We start from the raw sequence: 27510 nt of genomic DNA on the forward strand, positions 1-27510 counted from the left end.
TAATTTCCCTTGAGTAGAAGGAGAAACTACATTTTTTTTTCCCAAATCCATCCCAGATGTGGCCAGTTTTCCAAACTAGCTACCTATTTGCTTTGTTAATTTGCTTGTTTGGTTATTTATTCTCTACTGTACTCCAATAAACAATTTATCATGATGTGCAGAGGTGCATGCACTGCACAGACTACGATACAGCCCCCTACTGAGTCCAGGTCTCTGCTGTCCCAAGCTTTAAGCTGATCTCTGTGTCATCCGAGCCTCGTCAGAAGGGGAATGTGTTTGTTTAGGGGCAGTGTCGCAGACAACATATTCATAGATTAAATATTGCAAACCAGACTTCCTAATCCAATGGCAACAAAGATAACAATCACTGGGTATTCAGAAAAAGCAACTCTGGGCCTCAAAGAGATCTTCAATAAACTGTCTGTTCAACTGGGAAAGAAGAGAAGAAAACCAAAGAGTACATATAAAATGCTAAAACTTATAGAGAGGAGCCTTTTATTAAATGATACCTGGGTTGCTGCTCCACAAGGGTTCTCAAAAGCAGGAGTGATACAATGTGGAAACCACCCAAGTGTCCATCCATAGATGACTGAATAAGCAAAACGTACAATGTGGAAACCACCCAAGTGTCCATCCATAGATGACTGAATAAGCAAAACGTGGTATATACAGACAATGGAATATTAATTACTCAGCCTTAAAGTGGAAGGGGTCTATGGCCATAAAACCCTGAACTTGCCAGATCTCATCTGATGTGGAAAGCTAAGCAGGGTCGGGTCTAGTTAGAGCTTGGATGGGAGACCACCATGACAATACCAAGTGCTACAGGCTTTCTCTCTTTCTTCTCTCTCTCTCTCTCTCTCTTTCTCCCCTCCCCTCCCCTCTTGTCTCTCTCTCTCTCTCTCTTTCTCTCTCCAGCTGTTGTTGGACATCAGAAGAATATTCCAGTTGTATCCGGTGTCTACCATGAAAAAAAGTGTTCTTTTTTGCAAAAGTGCCAGAAAGGAGTGGTGAGATTCATCCCAAGCCAATCATTTCTCATGAAAGACACTGTGCCATAACCGCTTTTCACACACACAAGAAAGGAGAAAGGGAGGAAGGCAGGGAGAAACTCAGCAAACAGCTCAGGATTTCCACAGCCTACCATTCCAAACCTTTTGCACTTCCAGAAGGCTTCTTGATGGAGTTGTGGCAAGCTCATGGGGGAAATGCTTCACCCCAACGTAACCCAGACCAAATATGCCATTGCACAGGAAATGGGTGCTGAGTCCAAGTGTGTCCATATGAGCAAAGTAACACAGATTAAACAGTGATTCATTTCATACCAAACTGCATCCATCATTTTCAAAACTGTGTCATCATCCTACTCCAAACTGTATGTGGCATCTTCTCTTCCTCTTCTGCCAAGCAGAGCAAAGACTCTAGGTTACAGCTCATGAAGGTGTAAATTGGGTTGATATGCTCTATGGAGGCAAATGGAGGAAAAAGAAAGGAAGGAAACCCTGAATGGGGGTTGGGGGCAGGGAGGGGTAAGATTTACTCTGCTGACTACATAGACTTCTGGTCATTTTGGACTGAGTTTCAATTTTTTTTTTTTTTTTTTTTTTTTTTTTGAGGCAAGGTTTCACTCTGTTGCCCAGGTTGCAGGGCAGTGGTGCAATCTTGGCTCACTGCAACTTTCGTCTCAGCCTCCTGAGTAGCTGGAACTACAGATGTGTGCCACTACGCATGGCTAATTTTGTTGTGTGTGTGTGTGTGTGTGTGTTTTTGTAGAAATGAGATCTCACCATTTTGCCCAGGCTGGTCTCGAACTCCTGGGCTCAAGAAATCTGCCTGCCTCGGCCTCCCAAAGTGCTAGGATTACAGGTGTGAGCCACCGTGCCTTGCTGGGTTTTGATTTTTAAATTTTTAATTTTGCTTCCTGGTATTGATTTTTAAAAGTCCCCTGGAAAATGCCTTGCATTTAAAAACCCTCACACCCCTTACAATAACCTATTCTGTCCCTAAAATTAAGACTATAACTTTCAAAACACTTTAGATGAAATTCTGCTAGGCCAGAGTAAGTGATCCTATTTATTTTTTTAAAAATATATATCCAAAAAGTACAGGGGAAAAAAAAAACCTATAGTGTTCTAACTATAGCAATTTCCTCCTGCTTTTATCCCTGTGTCTGAAGTGAGGTCATTTTTGTTTTTGGCAAGTGAACAGAGAAAAGAAGAAAGAAAAACACACACACACACACCCTAGACTTTTCACCCCTCCTCCTAAAACAGACACACTTGTTAATTTACAGCTTTGAAAATCATCTGGGTAGTTCTTCCATAATTCACCATCTTCCTTGGTTTTCTAGGATTTTTTTTAGAACCTTCAGACCCCAGAGGGCATTTCACTTGAAGATGCTACTCGTCTCATCCCTTCAGAAGGTGGGCTGAGGTTTCCTTAAGAATCTTCTATGAGAGTGGTCTGCAATTAGAAAGTTGTAACAATTCTACCTGTGAGGGTGTTCTACAATCAGAACATTTCTCTCACTCTCCCTCCTCCTCCTCATCTCTCTCTCTCACACTCACGCACAGACACCACACACACCACACTCACACTGAAATTAAGAGTGAAAACTGTTAAGGCTAAAAATACTACAGAGAGAAAAGCATCTTTGCTAACACTTAATACTCAGAACAACTTTTTGAAAGTGAAAATGAGGATGCTTTACCTGACTGATTATCAATGCAGCTGCTTTTTTTGTTTGCTTGTTTTTAAGAGACAGGGTCTCACTCTGTTGCACAAGCTGGAAGGCAGCGGCATAATTATAGCCTTGACCACCTGGGCCCAAGTGACATCCTCCTGCCTCAGCCTCCCGAGTAGCTGGTACTAAAGGTGCACGGCACTACACTTAGCTAATTTTATTTATTTATTTATTTTTAGTAGAGATGGGGGGTCTTTCTATGTTGCCCATGCTGGTCTCAAACTCCTAGCCTCAAACTATCCTCCCACCTCAGCCTCCCAAAGCACTGGGATTACAGGTTTGAGCCACTGCACCAGATTGACACAGCTTTTTAGTTCGCTTCAGCAGCTATAGATTTACCTTCTGATGTAGTTAAACAACATTTTAGATACGTGCTGAACAGCAGTCTTGGACACCTCATTAATATGTAGTAAGGAAGAGAGCAAACCAACACTTGGAAAATTGTTCAATGAGGTGTGTGAAATGACTGGATGGAAACGCTGGTAACCCCTGGAAGTAATGCTGGAAGTATGAAGCCAGCGAGCAGGAGTATCACGAGCAGAAGACCGACCCCCGGTGTCCAGGCCAGGGAGCTGCACCACCCTCAGGACCCATCACCTTCCTCACCCCTTCAAGTAAGACCGAGGCTCGTGGGCAATGACGAACAAGCCAAACCACAGGGCCGGATGGAGATCAGGCCGGCCTGCCATGTGCAGGATCTCTACATTATGAAACACTGTCTTCCTGCCTACTTGTTCTAGTCTACTCTGCTGCTTATCTGAAGTTATTTTCTGTTTGTGTACACAATCGTAGTCCCTCTTTTACTCTCTGTGCTTCTCCTTCAGTGGGAGAGTTAATTTTCCATACCAGAATATTTATAAAATCCAATTTTTGCTGAGCCCTTACTACATGGCAATCACTACGTTCTGTGTCCCACATGTCTTGTTTCAGTTAATCATCACAACCACCCCACAAGGCAGAGACTATTATTAACCCTATTTGACAGAGGAGGAAACGTACGGTGTTAAGTGACTCAGCCACAATCATCCATTTAGTAATAGCACAGCTGGGATTTAAATATTCAGTGTTCATAGTGCAGTAAAGCTTATGGCACAAATTCCATTTTAGGGGCAAGAACAAGAGAAGAGACTTCCAGTAGTTTAATTTCTGGAGCACAGGAGCAATTAAGAACTCTTCTCCTTTTTTTTTTTTTTTTTTTTTTTTTTTTTTAACAAAAATGTTTTTTGAGACAGGGTTACCCTTTGTCTCCCAGGCTGAAGTGCAGTGGTGTGATCTTGGCTCACTGCAGCCTTGACCTCCGGGGCTCAAGGAGATCCTCCCACCTCAGCTTCCTGAGTAGCTGGGACTACAGGCACGTGCCATCATACCCAGCTAATTTTTTGTTTATTTTTTATAGAGATGAAGTCTCATTATGTTGCCCAGGCTGGTCTCAAACTCCTGGCCTCAAGCAATCCTCCTGCCTCAACCTCCCAAAGTGCTGGGATTACAGCATAAGCCATCATGCCTGGCCACTTCTACTTGATTCTATCAAAAACAAAAGAAAATATTATTTTTTAAAAGAAAATAAATGTTTTCCACGTTTTTCATTAAGGCTGTGATTCTTGTTAAATGTTAGCCAGATCAGTATCCATTATAATAGGAACACAGCACTTCAAACACAACAGAAGGCCCTAACTAAAGCAGTTCCTGTGTCAGAATCTGAGCCATGCTTCTCAAACGATGCATAGAGGAGGAAGTTAAAATGCAGGTTCCTGAGACCCACTACCTGCGTCTGAGTCTGTAAGGCACAGGTAGGGCCCAGGTATCTACATTTAAAGAAACACCTAGGAGAGGCTGGGCGCGGTAGCTCACACCTGTAATCCCAGCACTTTGGGAGGCCAAGGCAGGCAGATCACAAGGTCAGAAGATCAAGACCATCCTGTGAATGGTGAAACCCCGTCTCTACTAAAAATTACAAAAAATTAGCCGGGCACGGTAGCGGGCGCCTGTAGTCCCAGCTACTCGGGAGGCTGAGGAAGGAGAATGGCGTGAACCCGGGAGGTGGAGCTTGCAGTGAGCCGAGATCGCGCCACTGCACTCCAGCCTGGGCAACAGAGCAAGACTCATCTCAAAAAAAAAAAAGAAACACCTAGGAGTTCTGATGCAGACAGACTACAGGCCAAACTTACTAGTTGCAACGAGATTTTCTCCAAGACTTGCAAATGAGGAAAATAAGATTGCTGTTGAAGTTAAAGTATGATAGTTGAATCAGTCAATGGATCAAAACCAAGAAATGGAGTAAGAGTGAGATAAGATGTCTCCCAAACATAGTATGACTTATCTTTAACTCAGTAGAAAATATTACTGTATCTTGGGCCGGGTGCAATGACTCATGCCTGTAATCCCAGCACTTTGGGAGGGTGAGGTGGGCAGGATCATGAGGTCAAGAGATTGACACCATCCTGGCTAACATGGTGAAACCCCATCTCTACTAAAAATACAAAATATTAGCCGGGCGTGGTGGCACATGCCTATAGTCCCAGCTACTCGGGAAGCTGAGGGAGGAGAATCGCTTGAACCTGGGAGGCGGAGGTTGCAGTGAGTCAAGATTGTGCCACTACACTCCAGCCTGGGGCGACAGAGCAAGACTCCGGAAAAAAAAAAGAAAAGAAAAGAAAAGAAGAAAGGAAAAAGGAAGGAAGGAGAGAGAGAAGGAGGGAGGGAAGGAAGGAGGGAAAGAAATAAAGAAGGAAAATATTACTGTATCTTAAGAAAGATTGTATTGATCAAAAATGTAAGTACCTTAAAAAAAAGCAATCATTCCCTTTTCTCTGAAGAGGGACTCTTAGGCAATGCACTTCAAGGATTCTAGGTCCCAAGTAGCATCATCTCAAGGGAAAGAAGGACAGCACGCCTCAGACTATCCCAGCCTGAGACCATTTAAATATTTGATTCATCCAACACCCCTTTGGCTGAAACCATGTTCCCCAAGCAAACAAGCTTATGCTTGGGTTTCCTATGCAGTTGAGTAATTATTTCTATTTGGAAAATAATACACTGGCATTAAGAATGTGCACTGAACATGCAGTACCAAGAAATCTAACACCTAGGAGAGTGGTAATTCTCATAACAAATTAATAGATTCTTATTTTGGCTTCAGTGTTTCTTATTTTGGCTTTAGTATTTCTCGTGAGGTTGATTATAAGTCCATCCGTCAGAAATGGATCTTTTTTTGGAGACAGAGTCTTGCTCTGTTGCTCAGGCTGGAGTGTAGTGGCACCATCATAGTTTCAAATGCCAGGGTCAAGTGATCTTCTGGCCTTAGCATTCTGAGTAGCTGGGACCACAAGCATGTGCCACACTATATCTGGCTAATGTTTAAAAAAAAAATTTTTTTTTTGAAACAGACTCTCACTTTGTTGCCCAGGCTGCAGTGCAGTGGCACAAACACAGCTCACTACAGCCTCGACTTCCTGAGTTAAATCCTCCTACCTCAGCCTCCTACGTAGCTGACGCCAGCATGTGCCACTATGTCTGGCTAATTTTTTAATTTTACAGAGACAGGGTCTTGCCATGTTGCCCAGGCTGGTCTTGAAATCCTAGACTTAAGTAATCCTCCTGCCTCACCCTCCCAAAGTACTGGGGATTACAGGTGTGAGCCACCGTGCCAGCCCTTAAACATTTTTTTAACAGAAACAGAGACTCACTATGTTGCCCAGGCTGGTGTTGAACTCCTGGCCTCAAGAGATCCTCCTGCCTAAGCCTCCTAACATACTGGGATTACAGATGTGAGCCACCGTGCCCCGCCATGGATCTGCTTTTAATGCCTGGTTTTAGAGCCTCTTAGCTAGATTGTTGGCCACAGTTATTTCACTGAGGTTACATCTGTTCAGTGTCTCACTTGGCAGAGATTCTGAACATCAGTTTGTGAGTGCTCAAGCATGCTTGTCTTTCTACAAGTGGCCCCTTCACTTTACTGTAGAGAACTAGAAATGAGAGAAATGGGATGTATCATCACTGTATTTGAGAGTTCATCGGTGAATGAGATATCTAGCCATTTTTCTAGAACTGTGGCTAAGTTGAATTTAATATTTAAGATGAGGAAAAATGAAGACTGGTTAAACCGTTATAAGTATTTCACTGTTTTTGTTTGTTTTGTTTTTTAAGGCAGCTCTCTAGTAACACCCAATCTGTTTAAGCCACCCATGTTTCCACCCCATCCTCATCTGATCACCCCTCTGAATCTTGGTTAAAATAACAACACACACCAAAGGACATACACGAGTCCCAGACAGGGTGCAGAAATTTGATGTCCAGGTGACAAAGTCTGAATCTCTCTGACTTCTCCCTAAAAACGACAACTCTATCTTGAGGATGTCAGTCCTTGGCTATTATTCCCACATCATCTAAAATCAAACACATCATCTTTCGCCAACAATTAGTTCCTCCTCCCATCTCTACTATTTCTGAAAACTAACATTTTCTTAGTCTTCAACTTGAAAATCTGACATATTTGATTCTACTCACTCCCTCTCCACCCACATCCAATCAATCACTAAATTCTAGAGATTCATCCTTTCCTCTACTTCCACTCTATTTTTAAAACTACTAATCTTGTCCAGTCCTCATAATCTAAACAAATTACTGTAAAACTCTCATAATCACCTGCCTCCTTTTGAAACTGACCCAATTGTCCCACAGTGCTGATATTTATGGTTTCTTTGAATAAACATAGAAATTGATCCTCCCAGTCTTAAAACTTGAAAAAGTTACTTTTGTCTTAGCTGAGTTCCTTTTTCAGGAACTCAACCATCAAGCCTCCCAGATAGCATGAAGGAGCTGAAACTTACATGACCGCTGCATTTGGACAATGAGATGCCAGACCCCTCACCCTCACCTATCATGATTGCCTATCCAACCACCTGCTTCCTGTTGACCAGCTCCTCTTCCTTACACCTCCCTAATTCCTGTTTTCCCACATGTGGTTACATTTCTTCCCTACTATATAAACCCCTAAGTTTAGTGTGTCGGGGAGATGCATTTGAGACTGATTTCCCATCTCCTCAGCTGCAGCACCCGATTAAAGCCTTCTTACTTGGCAATACTCATCTCATTAAATGGCTTTCTGTGCGTCAAGCAGCAGGTCCTAGACCAAACCTCTGGTGTTTCAGCAACATTAACACTTTACCCCACAAACATATTCTAGCCACCAATATCAGATATACTTTCTTCAAACTCCACCTTACAAAGGGCATTCCTTTTCTCATAAGCATCACTCATGTTTCATTAACAAAAGCAAGGTCAGTTAAGTACATTAGCACATTCTCTGGCCTCTACCTACTTATTTGACTTTCTCTCTCACAGTTACCATTCTTCAAAGACTCTTCTTTCCAACCAAATTGCTAAGAGCACTGATCCTCATACCTAGAGCAGAAGTTCCCAAAGGGAACTTTGAGGAGTCTCAGAGATTGAAGCTATTTTCATAACACTCAGATGTTATTTACAACCCTTTTCACTGTGTCGACATTTAAGTGATAGGGCACAAAAAATAAATGATAACATTGCTGGCATCTCAGCATGAAGCAAGACAGTAGCATAAGCTATATTAGTGGTTATTGTGTTCCCCAGTGTAATAACGTCCTTGAAGCAGTAAAAATTATTAATTTTATTAAATCTCAACCCCAAAGTATTATGTTTTTAATGAAGGTACACATAAAGTGCTTCCATGGCATACTGAAGTAGGGCTGTCATTTCAAGGAAAAGTACACGTGATTGAGTTGCAAGTTGAACTAGCTGCTTCTCCACACAATACCTCATTTACGTGAAAGAACAACTGACAGACAAACTATGGTTATTCAAATTTGGGTATTGGGTAGACATTTTCACAAAAATAAATGAGGTGGACCTGTCACTTCAAGGAAAACAACTGACACTATTTGTTGGCAATGATCAAATGCAAGCTTTTAAGCAAAAATCAGAATTTTGGAAAACTCGTATCTATCACAGTGAGCTTGACAGCTTCCCAATAATGGAAGACTTTTCTAATGAGATGGTTAAGATTCACAGATGTAATATTTTCATATTGCATAATGAAATGTTTCAACATTTGGAAGATCTTCATAACTCACTGAACCAATATGTTCCAAATAACCAATGCATGATGTTATAAAATTATGTATGGATAAATATCCACTCAAAATGTATGACAGACCAATAGATTTTAATATAAGAGTGCAAACAAGCTTATTATTATCATTTCAGATTCCACATTAAAACTAATCTTTAAGAAATTAGAAATTATGGAATTTTGGTGTAACATCAAAAAAGAATATCCACAATTGCCTGAACAACTATTAAAATAGTTGTCCCTTTTTTAACTATGTATCTGTATTAGGCCAGCAGGGTTTTCTTTACCTACTTCAACCAAAACAATTTACTGAGATACACTAAGGATAAAGGCAGATAAGCAAATCCAGCTGCCTTTGATGAAGCCGTACATTAAAGAGATTTTCAAATACATAAAACAACATCACTTTACAGCTTTTCTTTGGCATATCTGAATTGCCAGCATCACTCCTCTTGTGCTTTGGGCCATTATTAAGTAAAATAAGGGTGACTTGAGCACAAGCACTGCAATGCTACAAAAGCTGATCTGGAAGCAGAGACAGACGGCTACTAAGCAACTCACAGGTCGGTTTCATAGGCAGGATGGGTGTGCGGGACAAAGCAATGACTCACATCCTGGGCGGGATGAAGCAGGGTGGCACAAGATTTTATTGCGCTACTGAGAACAGTGTGCAGCTTAAAACTTATACAGTTTATTTCTAGAATTTTCCATGGAATTTTTTCCAACCTCGGTGTATTGCAGGTAACTGAAGCCACAGAAAGTGAAACTGTGAACAAGGACTACTATATTTTGAGGTAATTATATTTATTCCACAATATTTATTGAACACCGGAATGTCTCAGGAGCCAGGTATCCTGAGATACAGTATCCTACTACTCTGCATCACACCTGTATCCCAGTACTCTGGGAGGCTGAGACAGGAGGATTGCTTGAGCTCAGGAGTTCGAAACCAGCCTGGGCAATATAGGGAGACCCTGTCTCTACAAATTAAAAATTAAAAAACAGCCAGGTGTGGTGGTATGTACCTGTGGTCCCAGCTACTCAGGAAATGAAGTGGGAGGACCATTTGAGCCCAGTAGGTTGAGGCTGCAGTGAGCTGTGACTGCACCACTGGACTCTAGCCTGGGCAAAGAGTGACAGACACCCTGTCTCAAAAGTAAATCAGTAAAAATAAAAAGAATGTCCTGGGCACTGTTTATTCTAGGCACTAAGGATATGGCAGGGAACAAAGATTGGATTCCTTCTTTCTGCAGCTTACAGTTCAGTTTCACCACTCAAGTGTCTAAGCAACAGGGGTATCAATATCACCTGAGAGTTTATTTAAAATGCAAATTTCTACAACTGAAAATTAGATTTTTTTAAAATGCACAATCTCAGGTCCCAACCCAGACCTACTGAATCAGTGTCTGCATTTCAGTAAGATCCCAAGGGCATACTCCTGCATAGTTTGAGAAGCAAAGGATTTATGCATCTCCCTAACTATTGTGAACTTCTTGGAGGTAAGCTAGTACCTTGAATTTGTTCTACCACTAGTATAAATAATAGTTTAATTGTTGTGCTAATCATTCAAACATAAATACCTATTGTATGAACTTATTTCTGGGGCTTAACAAAAAAAAGGCAGGGAACAGTGGTTCACATCTATAATCCTAGCACTTTGAGAGGCCGTTGAGCCCAGGAGTTTGAGAACAGCCTGGACAACATGGTAAAACCCCGTATTTACAAAAAATAATAAAAAAAGCGTGTGTGTGTGTGTGTGTGTGTGTGTGTGTATGTATATGTATATGTGTGTGTGTGTGTGTATAAATTAGCCAGGTGTGGTGGTGTGCACCCGTAGTCACAGTTACTCAGAAGGCTGAGGTAGGGGGATCACCTGAGTCCAGGGAGGCTGAGGCTGCAGTGAACTGTGATTACGCCACTGCACACCAGCCTGGGCAACAGAGTGAGACCCTGTCTCTAAATAAATAAATAAATATTTTAAAAGGGCAAAGTCAAACTGGCCTAGATCCTGGGAAACTTTCCATCTCCTAGCAGAAAAAAGGCAGTAATTCTAGTGACAGCTAACATTTCAAAAAATGCTTTCTGTGGTCCAGCTGTTGTACCAAGGGCTATATGTGACAATCTTATAAAGCAGATTACTACTATTACTATTCTCATTTTAGAGATTAAGGAACCTAGAGCTCAGAGGTTAAGCAAGTGATGGAGCTACAACAAGCAGGATGTCTGACCCTAAACCACAGAAAGTGGTAAATGTCATAAGAGTTGAATCTTGAAGAAGGAACCCATGAGTTCCCTGATGGAAATATTGTCCCTCAATTTTGAAATCGTCCAGAGCACTAAACTCAGTTCCTAGCACATAAGAGACATTCATGGACTGCAAGGAACTCTGTGAGTGGTTTAAGGTTAACCTATCACATTCCAGATTATTACCATCCAATAATCCTCCATTAAAGATATAATGAGCCTGAGATGAAACGGCTTCTCTCTGATGTGTTCTGCATAGAGTCCATTCTCTAACTTGGGGCCCTTGTTCCAAGCACACAAAGTTAAAAAAAAAAGGAGACAGAGAGAGAGATAGGACATCAACTAAAAGACGAAAGCCACTTTGAAATCCTGGAAGAGGCTGAGGCTTGTTCTGGAGAAAGGGAAGAGCACAGGCCGTGGAATAGCTTCTTTGTCCACAGAGAGCAAGGGATGAATGGAAACACTGGTCAAAGGTCCCCCACTGTAAAGCAAAGCAGGAACTGCAGAGCTAGTCCATTACTGAGAAGTATCCCTAGAGGCCTCCATCAGTTCTTGAACTTCCTTTGGTACACTTCCCATCAGCCCCTTCCCAATGGCATGGAGTTGGAGTCATCTCCATTCTCACTTTCTGACAATTCCACATGGAACTGGGACATTTTCCCCTATAACATTTTGGGGAAAGGTTCTATTAATAACACTCTTCATGTCTGTTAGAGATTAAATAGACTTTCATGGGCCAACCACCTTGTATACCTTAACCATCACATACACCATCATGTATATGAGAAAACATGTTCTGGTAATAAACAACACAACAAAACCAGCTTCTCCAACAAGCCATTTATAGGATAAAGATCTACCTTTATGATATCCCAGATATACCAATTCAGTGTAGTTCTATATGAAGAATTCTTCAAGTAACAGGCAGGGAGAAAAATATCAACTAACAACATCTAATTATACTAAGGATGAATTTTTGTGAGGATGAAATCCAATCATATTCAAGAGTAAGTCTATGAAAAGCTCAAGAAAAAGACAGGCTGGGCGTGGTGGCTCACGCCTGTAATCCCAGCACTTTGGGAGGCCAAGGCAGGCGGATCACCTACAGTCGGGAGTTCAAGACCAGCCTGGCCAACCTGGTGAAACTCTGCCTCTACTAAAAATACAGAAATTAGCCGGGCATGGTGGTGTGTGCCTGTAATTCCAGCTACTGGGGAGGCTGAGGCAGAAGAATCACTTGAACCCAGGAGGTGGAGCTTGCAGTGAGCTGAGATCGCGCCACTGCACTCCAGCCTGGGTAACAGAGCGAGACTCCGCCTCAAAAAAAAAAAAAAAGAAAAAGAAAAAGACAAAAGCTTACACACAATAAGCATCAGCTCACCTCTTAGGTACCAACACCAATGGCTGGGGTCATCTCATTCTCTCACTTTCTGACCATTCCACATGGAATGCTAACCATATATGGTTTTCTAATAGTCAAATTATTTGATTTTTCCAGTCAAATCTGTTTGAATATGAAGTTTTATCTCAACTGTTTTGCACCCAAGGGTTCTAATAAGGAAACACAATAAATAAATTACAAGGGTAACTGGTAACTACCCCCACATTTATGAAAGCAAACTGGGCATATTAACTGAGTCAGACTTGAGCACAAAATTTATGAACCACCCACATCCTAGGTTTTGAAAAGCTAATGTTTTCCCTCTTCTTAACCAGATTAACAGATGGAAGACTCTGAGAAGTCATCTAGAGATGTCTTTAGAAATTTCAAGCATGTTTTGCTTAACAGTTCATGTCACACTTTATGATTCTACCAGAAGGCAAGGGACTGAGACTAGGATGACTATGATTAAAAGAAGACTGTAGATCCAAGGATGCTGCTACTATGGCATCACACTTGTATGCAGCTGTAACAGGCAAGATCAACATTAGCCTGGTTCTTCTACCGTAACAGTTCCATGTGTATACAATGGCTAAGTCCATTGATAGTGGGAGCAGGGGGCCGCAAGCTCAATGCCTCGAGCTGGAGGGGACAGGACCCATCTAAAGGGGCTGCTGCTGACTGTTGTCTCTTTGGCATTTGAGCTCAGCATTGTGAGATTTCTGAATTTACAAGAGGAATGAGAGGTCCTCTATTTTTATGTAAAATATCTCAATTTCTAAGCACTGGCATCTAATTAAGCATTTTCTGTAACACTGTCCATGGAACAAAATCTGCCTGTGAGTTTGTGCGTTCTTCAGTATTGCTGTTTGTGATCTCTGATGCTTTATGGCATCATATTGCCTTTGTAGTGCCCTAAAGTCAGAGTCATATCCTTTTATTTTATATTCTGCATAGCTCCTTAATAAAATCCTATATGTTTCCTAAGAAATAAATGTCTCTTGAACTAACATAAGAAAAACATGGCTATTACTGATAGTCTTGTCTGTCTGTTTCTAAGCTTTGATCAAAGGAATAAAGCCATTTCCATATGCCAGCACCCCTCAACTATGCCACCCTCCAGAACTGAGCCATACTACTAAATATTAAGCTTTGCCATGTCTTTATCATGTTTTTATCTTTTATTTTTATCATGTTTTTCTACCATTTCCACAACTTATTCCCAATCTCAGTTGAGGTTGTAGTTTCGGATTCATCAGTCCACACCAAAATTTCCTCATCTTTACAATGAAGACTTTGAACAAAGGTAATCCCAAACTATCCTTACAGCCCCTTACAGTATATTCCACTCAAAGTCTCACAAGACCTGCAACTATGAGCTTTCCTTCCTGAAAATTTTGAATATAATTCTCGCAAACATTCTTTCACATCTCCTCCATGTTGCATCTATTAAGGAATTATCTGTAAGATGTCTGTACTGGGTTGAACCATATACCCACAAAAATTCATGTCCACCCAGAACCTCAGCATGTATCATCTTATTGGGAAACAGTCTTTGTAGATATAATTAATTAAAGTGAGGTGAAGTCATACTAGGTTAGGGTAGGTCCCAAATCAAATGACTTGTGTCCCTATAAGAAGGCCATGTGAAAACAGAGGTACAGCTACAAGCCAAGGAATGTCACACATTTCTGGGAACCACCAGAAGCTTGGAAGAGGCAAGGAAGGATTCTACCCTAAAGCCTTCAAAGGGAGCGAGACCCTGATGACATTTTGATTTTGGATTTTTCTTTTGAGACAGAGTCTCGCTCTGTTGCTCAGGCTGGAGTGCAGTGGCATGATCCCAGCTCACTGCAACCTCAGCCTCCTGGGGTCAAGCAATTCTCCTGCCTCAGCCTCCTGAGTAGCTAGAATTACAGGCACCTGCCACCATGTCCAGCTAATTTTTGTATTTTTAGTAGAGACAGGGTTTCACCATGTTGGCCAGGCTGGTCTCGAACTCCTGACCTCAGGTGATCCACCCACCTTGGCCTCCCAAAATGTTGGGATTACAGGCGTAAGCCACCACGCCCAGCTTGATTTTGGATTTCTAGCCTCCAGAATGATGGGTGAACAAATTTCTATTGTTTATTACTATTTTTTTTTTAATTTTTATTTTCAGTAGACACAGGGTTTCACCATGTTGGCCAAAGTGGTCTCGAACTCCTGACCTCAAATGGTCTACCCACCTCGGCCTCCCAAACTGCTGGGATTACAGGTGTGAGCCACTGTGCCCGGCCACAAATTTCTATTGTTTTAAGCCACCAAGTGTGTGATAATTTGTTACACCAGCCGTAAGAAACCAAGAAAACATCTTAACATCTCCTCCTCTTCTTTGCTTAGGCTATCCAAGGTTTGGAGTGCGCTTTATCTTTTCTTACTTACTGAGGTACGATGTGCAAAATGGAGCAAAGAACACAAAGACACATTTTGTCAGGCACTCTGCATGTGGTGAGGGCTTCACAGAGACAGGAAACTTTATGTGAGCTATGTGACATCACAGACTGGTTTTAATCTATTTCTATGTCTCAGGCACCTAGCACAGCACACAGAGTTGACTTTTAAAAATGACTGGCATGTGGCCAGGCACGATGGTTCACGCCTGTAATCCCAGCACTTCGGGCAAGGCGGGTGGATCATGAGGTCAGGAGATCAAGACCATCCTGCCTAACATGGTGAAACCCCATCTCCACTAAAAATACAAAAAAATTAGCTGGGCGTGGTGGCAGGTGTCTGTAGTCCTAGCTACTCGGGAGGCTGAGGCAGGAGAATGGCGTGAACCTGGGAGGCAGACCTTGCAGTGAGCTGAGATCGTGCCACTGCACTCCAGCCTGGGCGACACAGCGAGACCCCATCTCAAAAAAAAAAAAAAAAAAAAAGACTGGCATGTGTACATGTAACAAATGAAAGAATGAATGAACTAATGAACATCAACAAAGTCATGATGAACAAATTCACAAATTCTTGAACTATTGTTAACTTATATGACCAATACTGCTCAGTGAAAAATCATGGTAAAGTTACAGATGCATTTCAATTCCCCATGGATGTAGAGCTGTTCAAGTTTGCTATCTGAATATTTCTGTAGCCTCTTTTATTATTTATTAACTTAAGGGTTTTGTTTGTTTTGACATGGAGTCTCACTCTATTGCCCAGGCTGGAATGCAGTGAGGCAATCTCAGCTCACTGCAACCTCAGCCTCCCGGTTCAAGTGATTCTCCTGCCTCAGCCTCCCGAGTAGCTGGGACTACAGGCACGTGCCACCACGCCCAACTAATTTTGTATTTTTAGTAGAGACAGGGTTTCACCATGTTGGCCAGGATCGTCTCAATCTCTTGATCTCGTGATCTGCCTGCCTTGGTCTCCCAAAGTGCTGGCATTACAGGCATGAGCCACAGCGCCTGGCCAGCTTAAGGGGTTTTTTTTTTGTTTGCTTGTTTTTGTTTTTGGTGAAGAAAACTAATCTGGGCAAATAGCTCATGATGAAATTTGACCAGAAAATTTCTGAAAGTGTCCAGTAGTGTTTTTGTCTCTCTGATCCCACTGAGCCACTCCTTCACAATCTTGGGAGCTGCATGCCCGCCTCCAAGGTATGAGAGCATCACCTGGCACTTCTGAGAAGCCTCACACAGGACTCCTAGAGGCCTACCTCCAGTTGCTTCCTAAGCTGCCACTGTCCACAGGACCCTCTCCCCAGAAGCTAAACAACTTGCCAAACTAAGAACTAAAATCTGTATTTTCAAAATATCCGTGAAGTAAAGAGAGAGAAAACAATCATAAACTTCTTTAGTGGTTAATTTTTGAAAAAGAAAGATTCTTTACTTTTCAACAGCTCTGAGGGACAATGTTCTCCCCAGATCTCCATCACTGAAAATCTATTCAATCTCCAGCACAGATAACTTCAAGTGCCCTAACATCCACATCCCAACTGACTGACGTTTCTTCCTTTTCATAGCACTCGAGCCTCTCACAGGCCTCCCTTGATTCCACCTTGAATATATCTGCTGTCTTGTGCTCATTAACCATTGTTAGACTCTGGCTGCTACTCATCTCATTGTACTCACCTTTCCGTCCCCTGAAGTACCTCGTATGATACCTTATGATGGAAGGCAACCCAAAACTACTTTATTCACTGGAACATATATTTTTGCATAGAACTTTCCAAAAACACAAACCGAACAAACTCTTTTCTTTCTTAAGTTCAGGGGGGTAAAATAAAAAATATTTTTATGCATTTTACCCTTGAAGTGCTAAAATCTTACTTGGAAAACACACTATCTACCCCAGAACACAGCACGCCTAAACTATTTTGGAAACATCTCACATCTGCCTTCTTGAATTCTTCCTGTCGCATTATGGAACTCTCAACTGAGAAGTCATAACAGGAAGGCTAGTGAGTCACCCAAGGTCCTTAAAAGATTAAAATTAATTCAGCAGGGCAAACCAGCTGAAGACTGGGCCTAGGGATTTATTTATTTATTTTTTATTTTTTTATTTTTTTTGAGATGGAGTCTCGCTCTGTTGTCCAGGCTGGAGTGTAATGGTGTGATCTCGGCTCACTGCAACCTCCACCTCCTGGGTTCAAGCGATTCTCTTGCCTCAGCCTCCCAAGTAAATGGGATTATAGGCACGTGTCACCACAGCCTGCTAATTGTTTTGTATTTTTAGTAGAAACAGGGTTTTGCCATGTTGGCCAGGGTGGTCTCAAACTCCTGACCTCAGGTGATCCAACCTCCTCGGCCTCCGAAAGTGCTGGGATTACAGGTGTGAGCCACCGCACCCAGCCATGGGCCTAGTATTTGTAAGAAAAAAGGGGGAAAAATATTTACAGTTAAAATTAACCAAAAGCCATCTGAGCTAAAATGAACAGTTAGAAGAGGTTTCTAAAAGTGTGAAAAATACAGACTTATCCAAAGCTCTAACACTTAAGCTAGCTAAAGCCAGAAATAAGAGGTGCTGCCAGTTGTGTTGACATAATTAGGTTTGTGACTCTCACTCTCATCAACTATGCAAAAGAGTTCCACTTTGCCTCAAAACTGGAAACCAATCAATTTAAGACATCAAAGGATTCAAACTCTAAAGCAACACTGCTATAGTCGCTATACTCTAAATGTGTCCCCCATATTTCATGTGTTGTTGGAAACTTAATCCCCAAATTTATGTGTTGATTGGAAGTGGGGCCTTTGGGAGGTAACTGCGATTAGATAAGGTCATCAGGGCAGGGCTCCCACAGTAAGACTGGTGTCTTTATGAGAAGAGGAAGAGAGACCTAAGCTGACATGCATTCTCTTTCCCTCTGGCCATGTGATATCCTCGCCATGTTATTCTGCAGCAAATGGCACTCACTAGATGCTGGTGTTATGCTCTTGGACTTCCCAGCCTCCAGAACTGTGACCTAAATATATTTCTGTTCATTATAAATTATCCAGTCTCAGGTATTTCATTATAGCAACAGAAAACAATCTATGACAACCATGGATCAATCTCAATCCAAGGCAAAGCGTGAAGTCAACTGAAACCAAAATGGCCCTTTTCCTTGGCACTGGCCCTCCCAACATATAGACCTATAGACTCGAATAGAATAAAAGAATGTTTGTGGAAGACTGAATTAGTGGCCCCAATTCTTCATTCTTTCCAGGAGCCTAGAACATAAATAAGAATCACTCTATCTGAGTGTTCTAAACAACTATTTTATACAAATTGTTATTACTTTTTCTATTTCTACAAGCATATTGATGTAGCAAACATCAGAGAGCATGCGTTAATGATCGTGAAGCTATCCATCCAACCAGCAAATAAGTAACTTTATGGAGCCTTTTACTATGTGCCACATACTGTGTGAAGAAGTTCACATACACACATAATGAAGACCTGGCTGCTGCTTTCATGGAGCTCTAAGTCTAAATGGAAACTTTTGAGTAATGCCGAAAGCCACTAAGATAAACATGATAGCAGAAACTTAGAAACATTTCTTTGGGAATACAGAGAAAGGACTTTATAAGGACTTTATACAGCTCGGAGGGTCTAGAAAGGTTTCACAGTGGAAGTGGCATTTGATCTAAACCTCAGTTGCTTAGAGGAATGGAAAGATCCCCTAAAATATAACTTTCCACTTTCCAGATTCTCAAGATACTACTATATGCCTCCAGTTGAACCAGATGAAATCTGATATATTTAGCCTCTGTGGTAAAACACTGGAGCTGTGTCGGAAAACCTAGGTTCAAGTCTCAGCATGGCCACCTGAGAGTGAGAAAGTACCACCAACAGGGTTTGGCACATTGTAAACCCACAGAATCTCAGTGTGCCTTCCCCAGTAACTCGGGTTATTCAGCTTCACCTACTGTGAGGCAACAGGATCAATGAAGTTATAAAATATGTAGCCAATGCCAAAACCAGGCATTGATTAAGATATAACATCAAGTGTCTTATTCAACACATAAAGTTCATTTTGGGATATACAGATGGCTCCCATTTTCATTCAGTGTGTCATTATTTATTTATTAAGCTCACTTGCCATATTCCAGGCACTGAAAATACAAAGATGAAGATGAACCAACCCTTGCTCTTAAGGTCCAGAAAGTCTTAACTCAGAGTCCAAAATATAGGTAATTCATAATTAAGAGAAAAGCAAACTTTTATAACACACCACTGTACTGATACTGATGATCTCTAATATAATAATCATGAATATTCATTGAGCTCTTGCTATATGCCAGATACTGCTCCTAAAAGCTCTTTGAAGATGCTCTCGCTTAATCTTCACAGCAGGTCTATTCCAAAACACTCTTATCCCCATTTTATAGATGAGAGGCTATGAGAACTGCCTAGATGTAGCAGAGCTGGGATTTGAACTCAGGAAGCTCACTCTAGAGCCTATGCTCTTAATGATAAGTTAATGGATCATGAGGCCCATTGCCACACCATCTAGACTTGGGACTTGGTTTTCTCTGTGTATAATTCTGCTTTTGTACACTTTAGCAATGAATCTGATTTTGAAACAGTTACTACACAAGATCCATCTAGTTTCATACTCTGTGTCTTCAATTTTATTAAATCCCAAACTAAACATAAAATTACATGTGGGTACCACTGAAACCTGTACCCAGGAAGGTTTAAAATGATGCATCTTTTCAACGTTTTCATAAAGCAAACATGAAACACTAAGTGATTAACAGAGAGACTATATACAGTGTGACCAACAGGTATTTATTTATCTGAGCCATCATGCTTACCTGGGGCCACTGAGGGAACTGTATCTTTGAAAAAAACCCTAACTAGATTCAAAGTTCTCACTTTGCAGTAGCAAGATACAACCTTTCTTTTAGAATCAGGGCCAAGGCACTCTTTAACTTTTCTAAACTCCTATGAAAATAGTCATTTCACAGATGCTTTTCCTTTTCCAAATAGCCTCTTGTTTTCTTAAAGGACAGACTACAGAGGAGGAAAAGGGCAGCCACATATTGTATACATGATTGATTGTACAAAAAGAAGTTACTAAACAGCTGGAGGGGGCGATTCAGTAGTAAAGGAAAATAGAAAGTAGTCAGTCTCTGGGTTAGCCATTGCATTTTATTGTATAAATAGCATTCTAACTTGGAAAGGATGCCCCTGAGGTAGAAATGAGTCTATTTTTCTAGGCTCCCCAAAGTGCAGTCTACGATCCAAAGATAATTGCATCATGATTTAGTCATAAAACACACACCACTGTGATGACTATGTATTTAACACACAGCAAGTCAACAGACAACTATACACTTTTTATACATGTACTATGGCATGGCATACTAAGATGTCACAAAATATTTGCTCTCGTTTTCTCTTTTCTTTCAACTGTTAGTATTTGTGTTTATTTTATATATATACACATACACATGTATATATATATATAAAACATACATAATAAACACTAACTTTATCATTACAAGTGAAACATACAATGTTTAATTTAGACTGATCATGATTATTTTAAACACTAACAGTATGTTTCACAGGAAGGATGAAATCAAAAGAAATACAATGCTAAAAAACTGCTTATTTTATTTCATTCACCAATCTACGTATTACCTGAAACCTGAAGCGTGATTAAAGCAAAGTGATTTCATTTCATGGGGATCCACAGCAGACGCTGAGGCAATTCCAAAAGAGGACTCCCAAAATGATGACTATTAATATTGAGACACTGCAACATGCTGAAGCAGGTGCAGAGATCCCAAGTGAACATTTTGAAGGCTGGCATAGGTTTGGCTTCTAGTATATTTTTTAAAAACACAATCTCATTGCTTTTCAGTCACAGCTAATACATTCTTTCGAGCATATTTGATTTGAAATACCTATCCTCAGCAACTTATCAAGGGCCACCATCATCCTGTCAAAACCAACTTTCAGAGAGAAAACTAAGCATATCTTCTTAACATGTAAAAAAACCTCTAATCCAGTTCTCATCACAGGCCAAGCACTGTAAGATGTTCTGTGGAAACCCAACAGCAAGTAATGTCAGGACACTGAGCAAATGAGTGGTAAGTGTCACAGCAGAGGGGCCCCTGAAAGTCTTCCTGGAAAGAGGGAGTTAACGTGTACATTTCAAGAGTCCCAGTAGGTAGACTGGAGTGCACAAACTTTGCCCTCTCCACAGGCCCCTACTGACACCAGCACTCAATAAGCCAAGGGGCTATGGACAGAAATACCTAAATACTCATCAGCAGGGAACTTGCTAAATAAATCGTGGAACTTGTATATAGTGGAATAGTATACATAATACTTAAAAAGACTGACGTAGAAAAATGGACTGATCTACAAAATACGTTCTTACGTGAAAAAAAGCAAAGCATTCATAAAACAATCTAATTGGAGTAACTTTTTCCTGGTTTTAACTACTTATTGTGGCAAATTTTAAACATACAAAATTAGAGAATAGAATAATGAACCCACACGTACCCATAATGCAGCTTTAACAATCAGCAGCTTATGGGCAATTTTGTTTCTTTTTTTATCCTTCTAATCCCAATTATTTTGGAGAAAACACCATACACAATATTGTTTCCATCAGTATGTGTTATACTGTATTATATATGTTATACTATGACATAGATTAGTATTTTATATTAGTATATATCTCTAAAACATAGGGATTCTAAAAACATCATCACAACATTTGGGTAAATTTTAAAATTGATTATTATTGTTATTTTTTTAATTTTAATTTAATTTTATTTTATTTTTAAATTTTTTTTGAGATGGAGTCTCGCTCTGTTGCCCAGGCTGGAGTGCAGTGGCGCAATCTCGGTTCACTGCAACCTCTGTCTCCCAGGTTCAAGCAATTCTTCTGCCTCAGCCTCCCGAGTAGCTGGGACTACAGGCACGCACCACCACACCAAGCTAATTTTTGTACTTTTAGTAGAGACAGGGTTTCACGATATTGGTCAGGCTGGCCTTGAACTCCTGACCTGGTGATTCACTGCGCCTGGCCTAATTTTTATTTTTTGAGATGGAGTCTCGCCTGTCACCCAGGCTAGAGTGCAGTGGCGGGATCTTGGCTCACTGCAACTTCCGCCTCATAGGTTCAAGCAATTCTTGTGCCTCAGCCTCCCAGGTAGCTGGGACTACAGCCACCCGCCACCATGCCTGGCTAATTTTTAATGTTTTAGTAGAGAAGGGGTTTCACCATGTTGCCCAGGCTGGTCTCAAATTCCTGAGCTCAGGCCATCTCTCCACCTTGGCCTTCCAAAGTGCTGGGATCACAGGCGTGAGCCACCATGCCAGTCTTAAAATTTATTATTAATATGCGGATCTATGACTCACACATTTTCTGAGAGGAAATAAAAACATAAGGTAATGGTCACCACTGGGAAAGGGGGCTGGGGTGAAGGGAAGAGGCAGCTTACTTATTCATTTAAAAATACATTTATGTTTTTTGAAACAGAGTCTCGCTCTATCACCCAGGCTACAGTGCAATGGCATAATCATGGTTAACTGCAGCCTCGAACTCCTGGTGTCAAGTGATCCTCCTGCCTCAGCCTCCTGAGTAGCTGGAACTACAGGCACATGCCACCGTCCACCATGCCCAACTAATTTTTTTGGAGGAGGAGAGATGGGGTCTTACTGGTCTTGAACTTGTGGGCTCAAGTGATCCTCTTGCCTCAGCCTCCCAAAGTGCTGGGATTACAGGCATGAGCCCCTGTGCCTGAACAAAACTTTAGGTTAGTTTAAAACTTAACTACAACAGAACCGGCTATAACAGGGAAGAGCAGCAGAAAGGGTGCCATGACCAGAGGGAGACAGCAAGGTGTCAGTAAACGCCAAACACAGGAGGTAGAGCTTGGCTCAAAGATGTGCAAGGAGTCTTTCATGTATTAATAAATTCAAACTCCAGAAGATGACAATGTCTATCAGCTTCAGGATATGAATTCTCTAAATGGGTAAAAAGGATAGAGAGCTGTGAACTCAGGGACATTACTGAACATAATTATGATTCCAATAATGTGCAGGGCCAGACAGTTATGAGATGAAATGGCCTCATCTCAACCTCCCTACTGCCACATTCCACAGTAGTATGCATCATTGAAAGTACTGGGATTTTTAAAGGGCACTTCAAAAACGCTACTTTTTTCTTCTTAAACAAGTTAATGTCTTAACTCCTCTTTTCCTTATCTTTAGTCCTTGTAATTTATCTACCTTATTGATTGTAAAAATGTGATTTCCTTCCCTGGTGGTTCTATCTATTTTCTTTGTTATATCTATATTAACACAGCCCTGGGACCCACTAGGGGAACTGCTGGACTACTTTTAAAAAATTAGCCTTTCTGAGTGCTTGTTTACGCTGAATTCAGATACAATAAGGTTCTCCACATTTTTCAATCTTACAATCAGTATAGTGGGAGCCATAAGAAAATGATATTTAAAGTAGCTGACTTTTAGGATCCCGTTCATTTCTGTCACCATTTTAACACCTCCAACAAATCCAAAATATTACAAATATAGACAAAAGTCCAGAAAGACTGGTCTCAATTAGACTAGTTAAAAGTCTAAACTTCTGAATATATTTTTCAAGAAATACGATTTTCCCACTTTTAAATATTACTTAAGGCTAATAAAACACTCCTCAGTAAATGTCAAAAAGAGAAATGCCTTTAATGAACAGATGGCTAATGTTTTAACTTTTTATGAGCTTCACCATAAATAAGTTCTTTCGAGGACTTTAAAATAGTTCTCTTAATTGGGTTATATCCTTCCCCCAACAACTTTGTTTCTTTTATTATTTTGCTTACCAAAACCCAGTATTTCTAGATAGCATATAGAAATGGTCTACCTATGCACTGGAAGTGTAATTTCTAAATATATGATATTTTACTGTACTTAACACCAAGGATCTGTTTATTTTACAAAAATGCTTCCCAGAACAAACAACTTTATGCACGATCCAAAATGAAACTAACCTAAAATATGGTTGAGGAATGCAGTAATATTTTGCAAATAAATTGCCCAATTTTACCGCAAGAGGCTCACGTTCCTCTCTGCATAATGGACATTTTTTATCAGTCTAGAGATTTACTCCACCAATAGTTGAAAAGATCAAAAAAAAGTGCCAGCTGAGGCTACGCCTTCCCCAGGGGTACCTGTTTCATCCGGGGAGCTGGGTGAGGCACTGTCTTGGGACAACGTTGTCCAGCTGGACTCCTCATCGCTCGGTGCCAGGTTCTGGATCCGGTGCAGTGCACAGTCAGTTTTGGCCCCTGTTTTCGGATGATCCTTCTTGGTCTCTGGGCTGGATGACACTGTGGCTACTTGGCCGTCTTCAGGGCTGGACTGGGGTCTGTTTGGTTTCTGCAGCAGCAAATCGCCATTCCCAATGATGGTGGAGGCCTGGCCCTGGACTGGCTGGGATTTCTCTTCCGCAGTCCCATGGTGATTGCCTCGGTTCTGCTCTAGTTCTCTGGCTGAGGTTTCCAGATCTGCATAGTAATTTAGGAAGCTCTTAGTTCTCCTGGGCTGGGAGGGTAAAATCTCACAGCTCGAGGAATCCTGTGGGTGGGGCTCTTTACCCTCTAACTTCTCAGAAGTTATGTTGATGACTGCAGTGGGGCTCAGGTTTTTGTTGGGGTCCTGCTGCCCTTGCTCTGCAGCCTTACGGAGCTGGTTCTCCCCATTTTTCACCAGCTTGATGTTGGCAGAGCCATTTCCCAGCAGGGGCTGTGCAGCTGGATCCGAGAGGCCCATGGCCGCCTGGATGTTAGTTAGTGCATATTTTTTCCTGCATTTGGGAGGTGTGCTGTTCTTGGTTTCTGTGTGTTTTATTTCAGCATTCAACAGTTCATTGTGGGAGGATCGGAGGTTAAGGGTGTTTGGTGGTGTGGCTGGGCTGTTCCGATTTGTGACGTCTGTAGTTCCGCTGCTGGCCATAAACACTGCCAAGGTGTCAACACCTGAGTCAGCTGGAAAAAAAAAAAGTTATTAGACACCTGCCATGATTAAACTACTTAGTATACAGTGTGAGTAAATATTTTTATATAGAAAACTAAAAGAAGAAATGCTTCCACTGCACATACATTCTCATAGAATGGACCCATTTTCCTCTTTATTTCACCATTTGTTCCTATATTAAACAGGAGCAAATAAAGGGCTTAACGTGGATAACCAAAAGCCAATTTATAGAAAAGCTAAGAAGTCTGAGGACCTAAATTTTACTTAAAAAAGCATTTCTCTTTGAATTCACATAAAAGCACTTTCTTCTGGTGGCTGGTCTTCATTTTTTACAAGCTTGAAAAATCATCCCCTTTCCAAATATTCCCACTACATTTTTATTCTTTGGTTCCTTCAGGCAACAACAAAAAATTGCTCAAGATTCCTCTGGGGCTTCAGCTTTCTTAATTAACCTGAAAGGTCATTGTTCAATGATGCTCCATACATCCAAGGTAATTTTTCTCAACCACGTTTAGAAACTGTGTTCTGAATGCCTGGAAAACTAACCCTCCATTAGAGTTTGCTAATGTCTTGGTGAACATTTTTGACCTGGGCTTACTGTTTGTACTAAACTGAAATTTTGAAGAAATGGCTTAATTTCTGAAGAACACGTACACACGCACACAAAACTATTACTGTAGCATTGAGCCCTTGGCTACAGAAAACATGTTAGAGCTCCCAGAGGAGTCTGAATATATTCCACTGAATTAAAATACAGACTCAGCTGTTTGCAGTCATCACGCGCCTCTGCAGAACTCCTAGGAAACTATCTGGCAACTGCACTTATCTCAAATATTGTTTGCGCCGTTAGTGATTTATTCTATATGTCTCTCGCTGGGAAGAAAGAAAGGTTTCTTAGACTAGAAGGGAATAAAATTCATCAGCAAGAATTCCTAAGGTTTCAGATTTCTCAGTCTATGAGGAGTGACTTCTTTCTTATCTGATCCTTTTGCCCTCCACAGAGACTTTGGTGATCTCTACCTCAGCAGCAGATGAACCAAAGCACAGCTCCTGAAATTTCTGAAATTATAATCTGACAATTCCCTCTTCCTCCCCCAGGCAAAACAGGGATCTTTGCAGGAGAGAAGGGCAAGAATTTCCTTGTTTGGGAGCTCAGAGTATCTCTCCATCACCAAATACTTAGGTTGGGCAATTTTAGAAAAAAGTTACTCATTCTAGAGTCCCTATGCTTCCAGGAAGCAAGGCAACATCAATCCTCCACTCTAGGCCATGGCCATTTTTATAACAGAAAGACGATGTGGCCCATAAGAGAGTCAAGGGCTGTAACCCCAAGGGTTAGGATCTTGGGCCCCATTCTTTAAAGTTATTATTTATCGGGATTCCTTCTCACCTAGCACCTCACCTTAGCTCTTAGGTCTCATTTTATAGAAACAGAGAATGTAGTGTGGTTTTTCCTTTTTCAAAATTTCCTTTTCCTCCACCCAGTCCAATGGAAGGTTTTTGCCTTTTAAACAATACTCTTGACAATTAAATTAAAAAAAATTTTTTTTATTACCATTTGGCTACAACTATTATACCATTTTATGGGAAACATGTTTCAATTTATAATTTAATTTCACTCAAGAGTGGCATTTCATATGAGAAGGGCCTACCTGAAACCTACATGAAGTTTTCCCTGAGACACATATCCAGAGCATAGATACATGAGAGAAAGTTATTTTTAGACTCTTGGGTATTTAGAGTGAGATTATGAGAAAGTGCAAATCTGCTGTTCCTAAAAGGCATGGCAAAACATTTATATTAGGCTGCTTTATGATGCTAGGTACTATTATACATTCTAGCAATGTTATTAGGGAGATATTTTTATTTACTTTGTTTATAATCATACATATTTTCAGAAAGAATACCATCAGAATTTCTAGGTGACTTTTAATATATAAATAACTTTTATATCCTCAATATGACAGATTAAGACTTCTAGCCACAGCCGGGTGCGGTGGCTCACGCCTGTAATCCCAGCACTTTGGGAGGCTGAGGCGGGCAGATCACCTGAGGTCGGGAGTTTGAGACCAGCCTGACCAACATGGAGAAACCCTGTCTCTACTAAAAATACAAAATTAGCCAGGCATGGTGGCGCATGCCGGTACTCAGGAGGCTGAGGCAGGAGAACCACTGGAACTCGGGAGGTAGAGGTTGCAGTGAGACGAGATCGCGCCATTGCACTCCAGCCTGGGCAACAAGAGCAAAACTGTCTCAAAAAACAAAAAAGAAAAAAAAAGACTTCTAGCCACATTTTCACAGTCTTTGGGATCCCATTACCCTCTTGGGGGCCATGTAACTCTTCTGCTTGCTAGAAATAATGGAGGGTAGGCAGGAGGGGGAAGAGGCTGAATAGAAAAGGACCATCCAATACAAACTGGATGAAAAAATGCAGCTCTGTATATGCCATATTTATTGGTTTATTTATGTACTTATTACTTTTGAGACAGGGTTGGTTATTTATTTATCATTACTTTTGAGACAGGGTCTTGCTCTGTCACCCAGGCTGGAGTACAAGTGGCAGGAACATGCCTCACTGCA

General features: G+C 41.1%; 1 protein-coding gene across 15 annotated transcripts in view; it reads right to left on the reverse strand.

Annotated features, from left to right (window-relative positions):
• Nucleotides 1-27510, reverse strand: part of APBB2 (amyloid beta precursor protein binding family B member 2) — a 403357-nt gene that overhangs the window by 176271 nt on the left and 199576 nt on the right. For all 15 annotated transcript variants that reach the window (XM_034958488.3, XM_055111303.2, XM_055111299.2 and 12 more), the window contains one exon: nt 24126-24941. In XM_034958488.3, coding sequence (XP_034814379.2) covers nt 24126-24941 — 816 coding nt within the window. The remainder of the gene's footprint in view (nt 1-24125; nt 24942-27510) is intronic.

The sequence above is a fragment of the Pan paniscus genome, chromosome 3 (genome assembly GCF_029289425.2).
Source record: "Pan paniscus chromosome 3, NHGRI_mPanPan1-v2.0_pri, whole genome shotgun sequence".
NCBI lineage: Eukaryota > Metazoa > Chordata > Mammalia > Primates > Hominidae > Pan > Pan paniscus.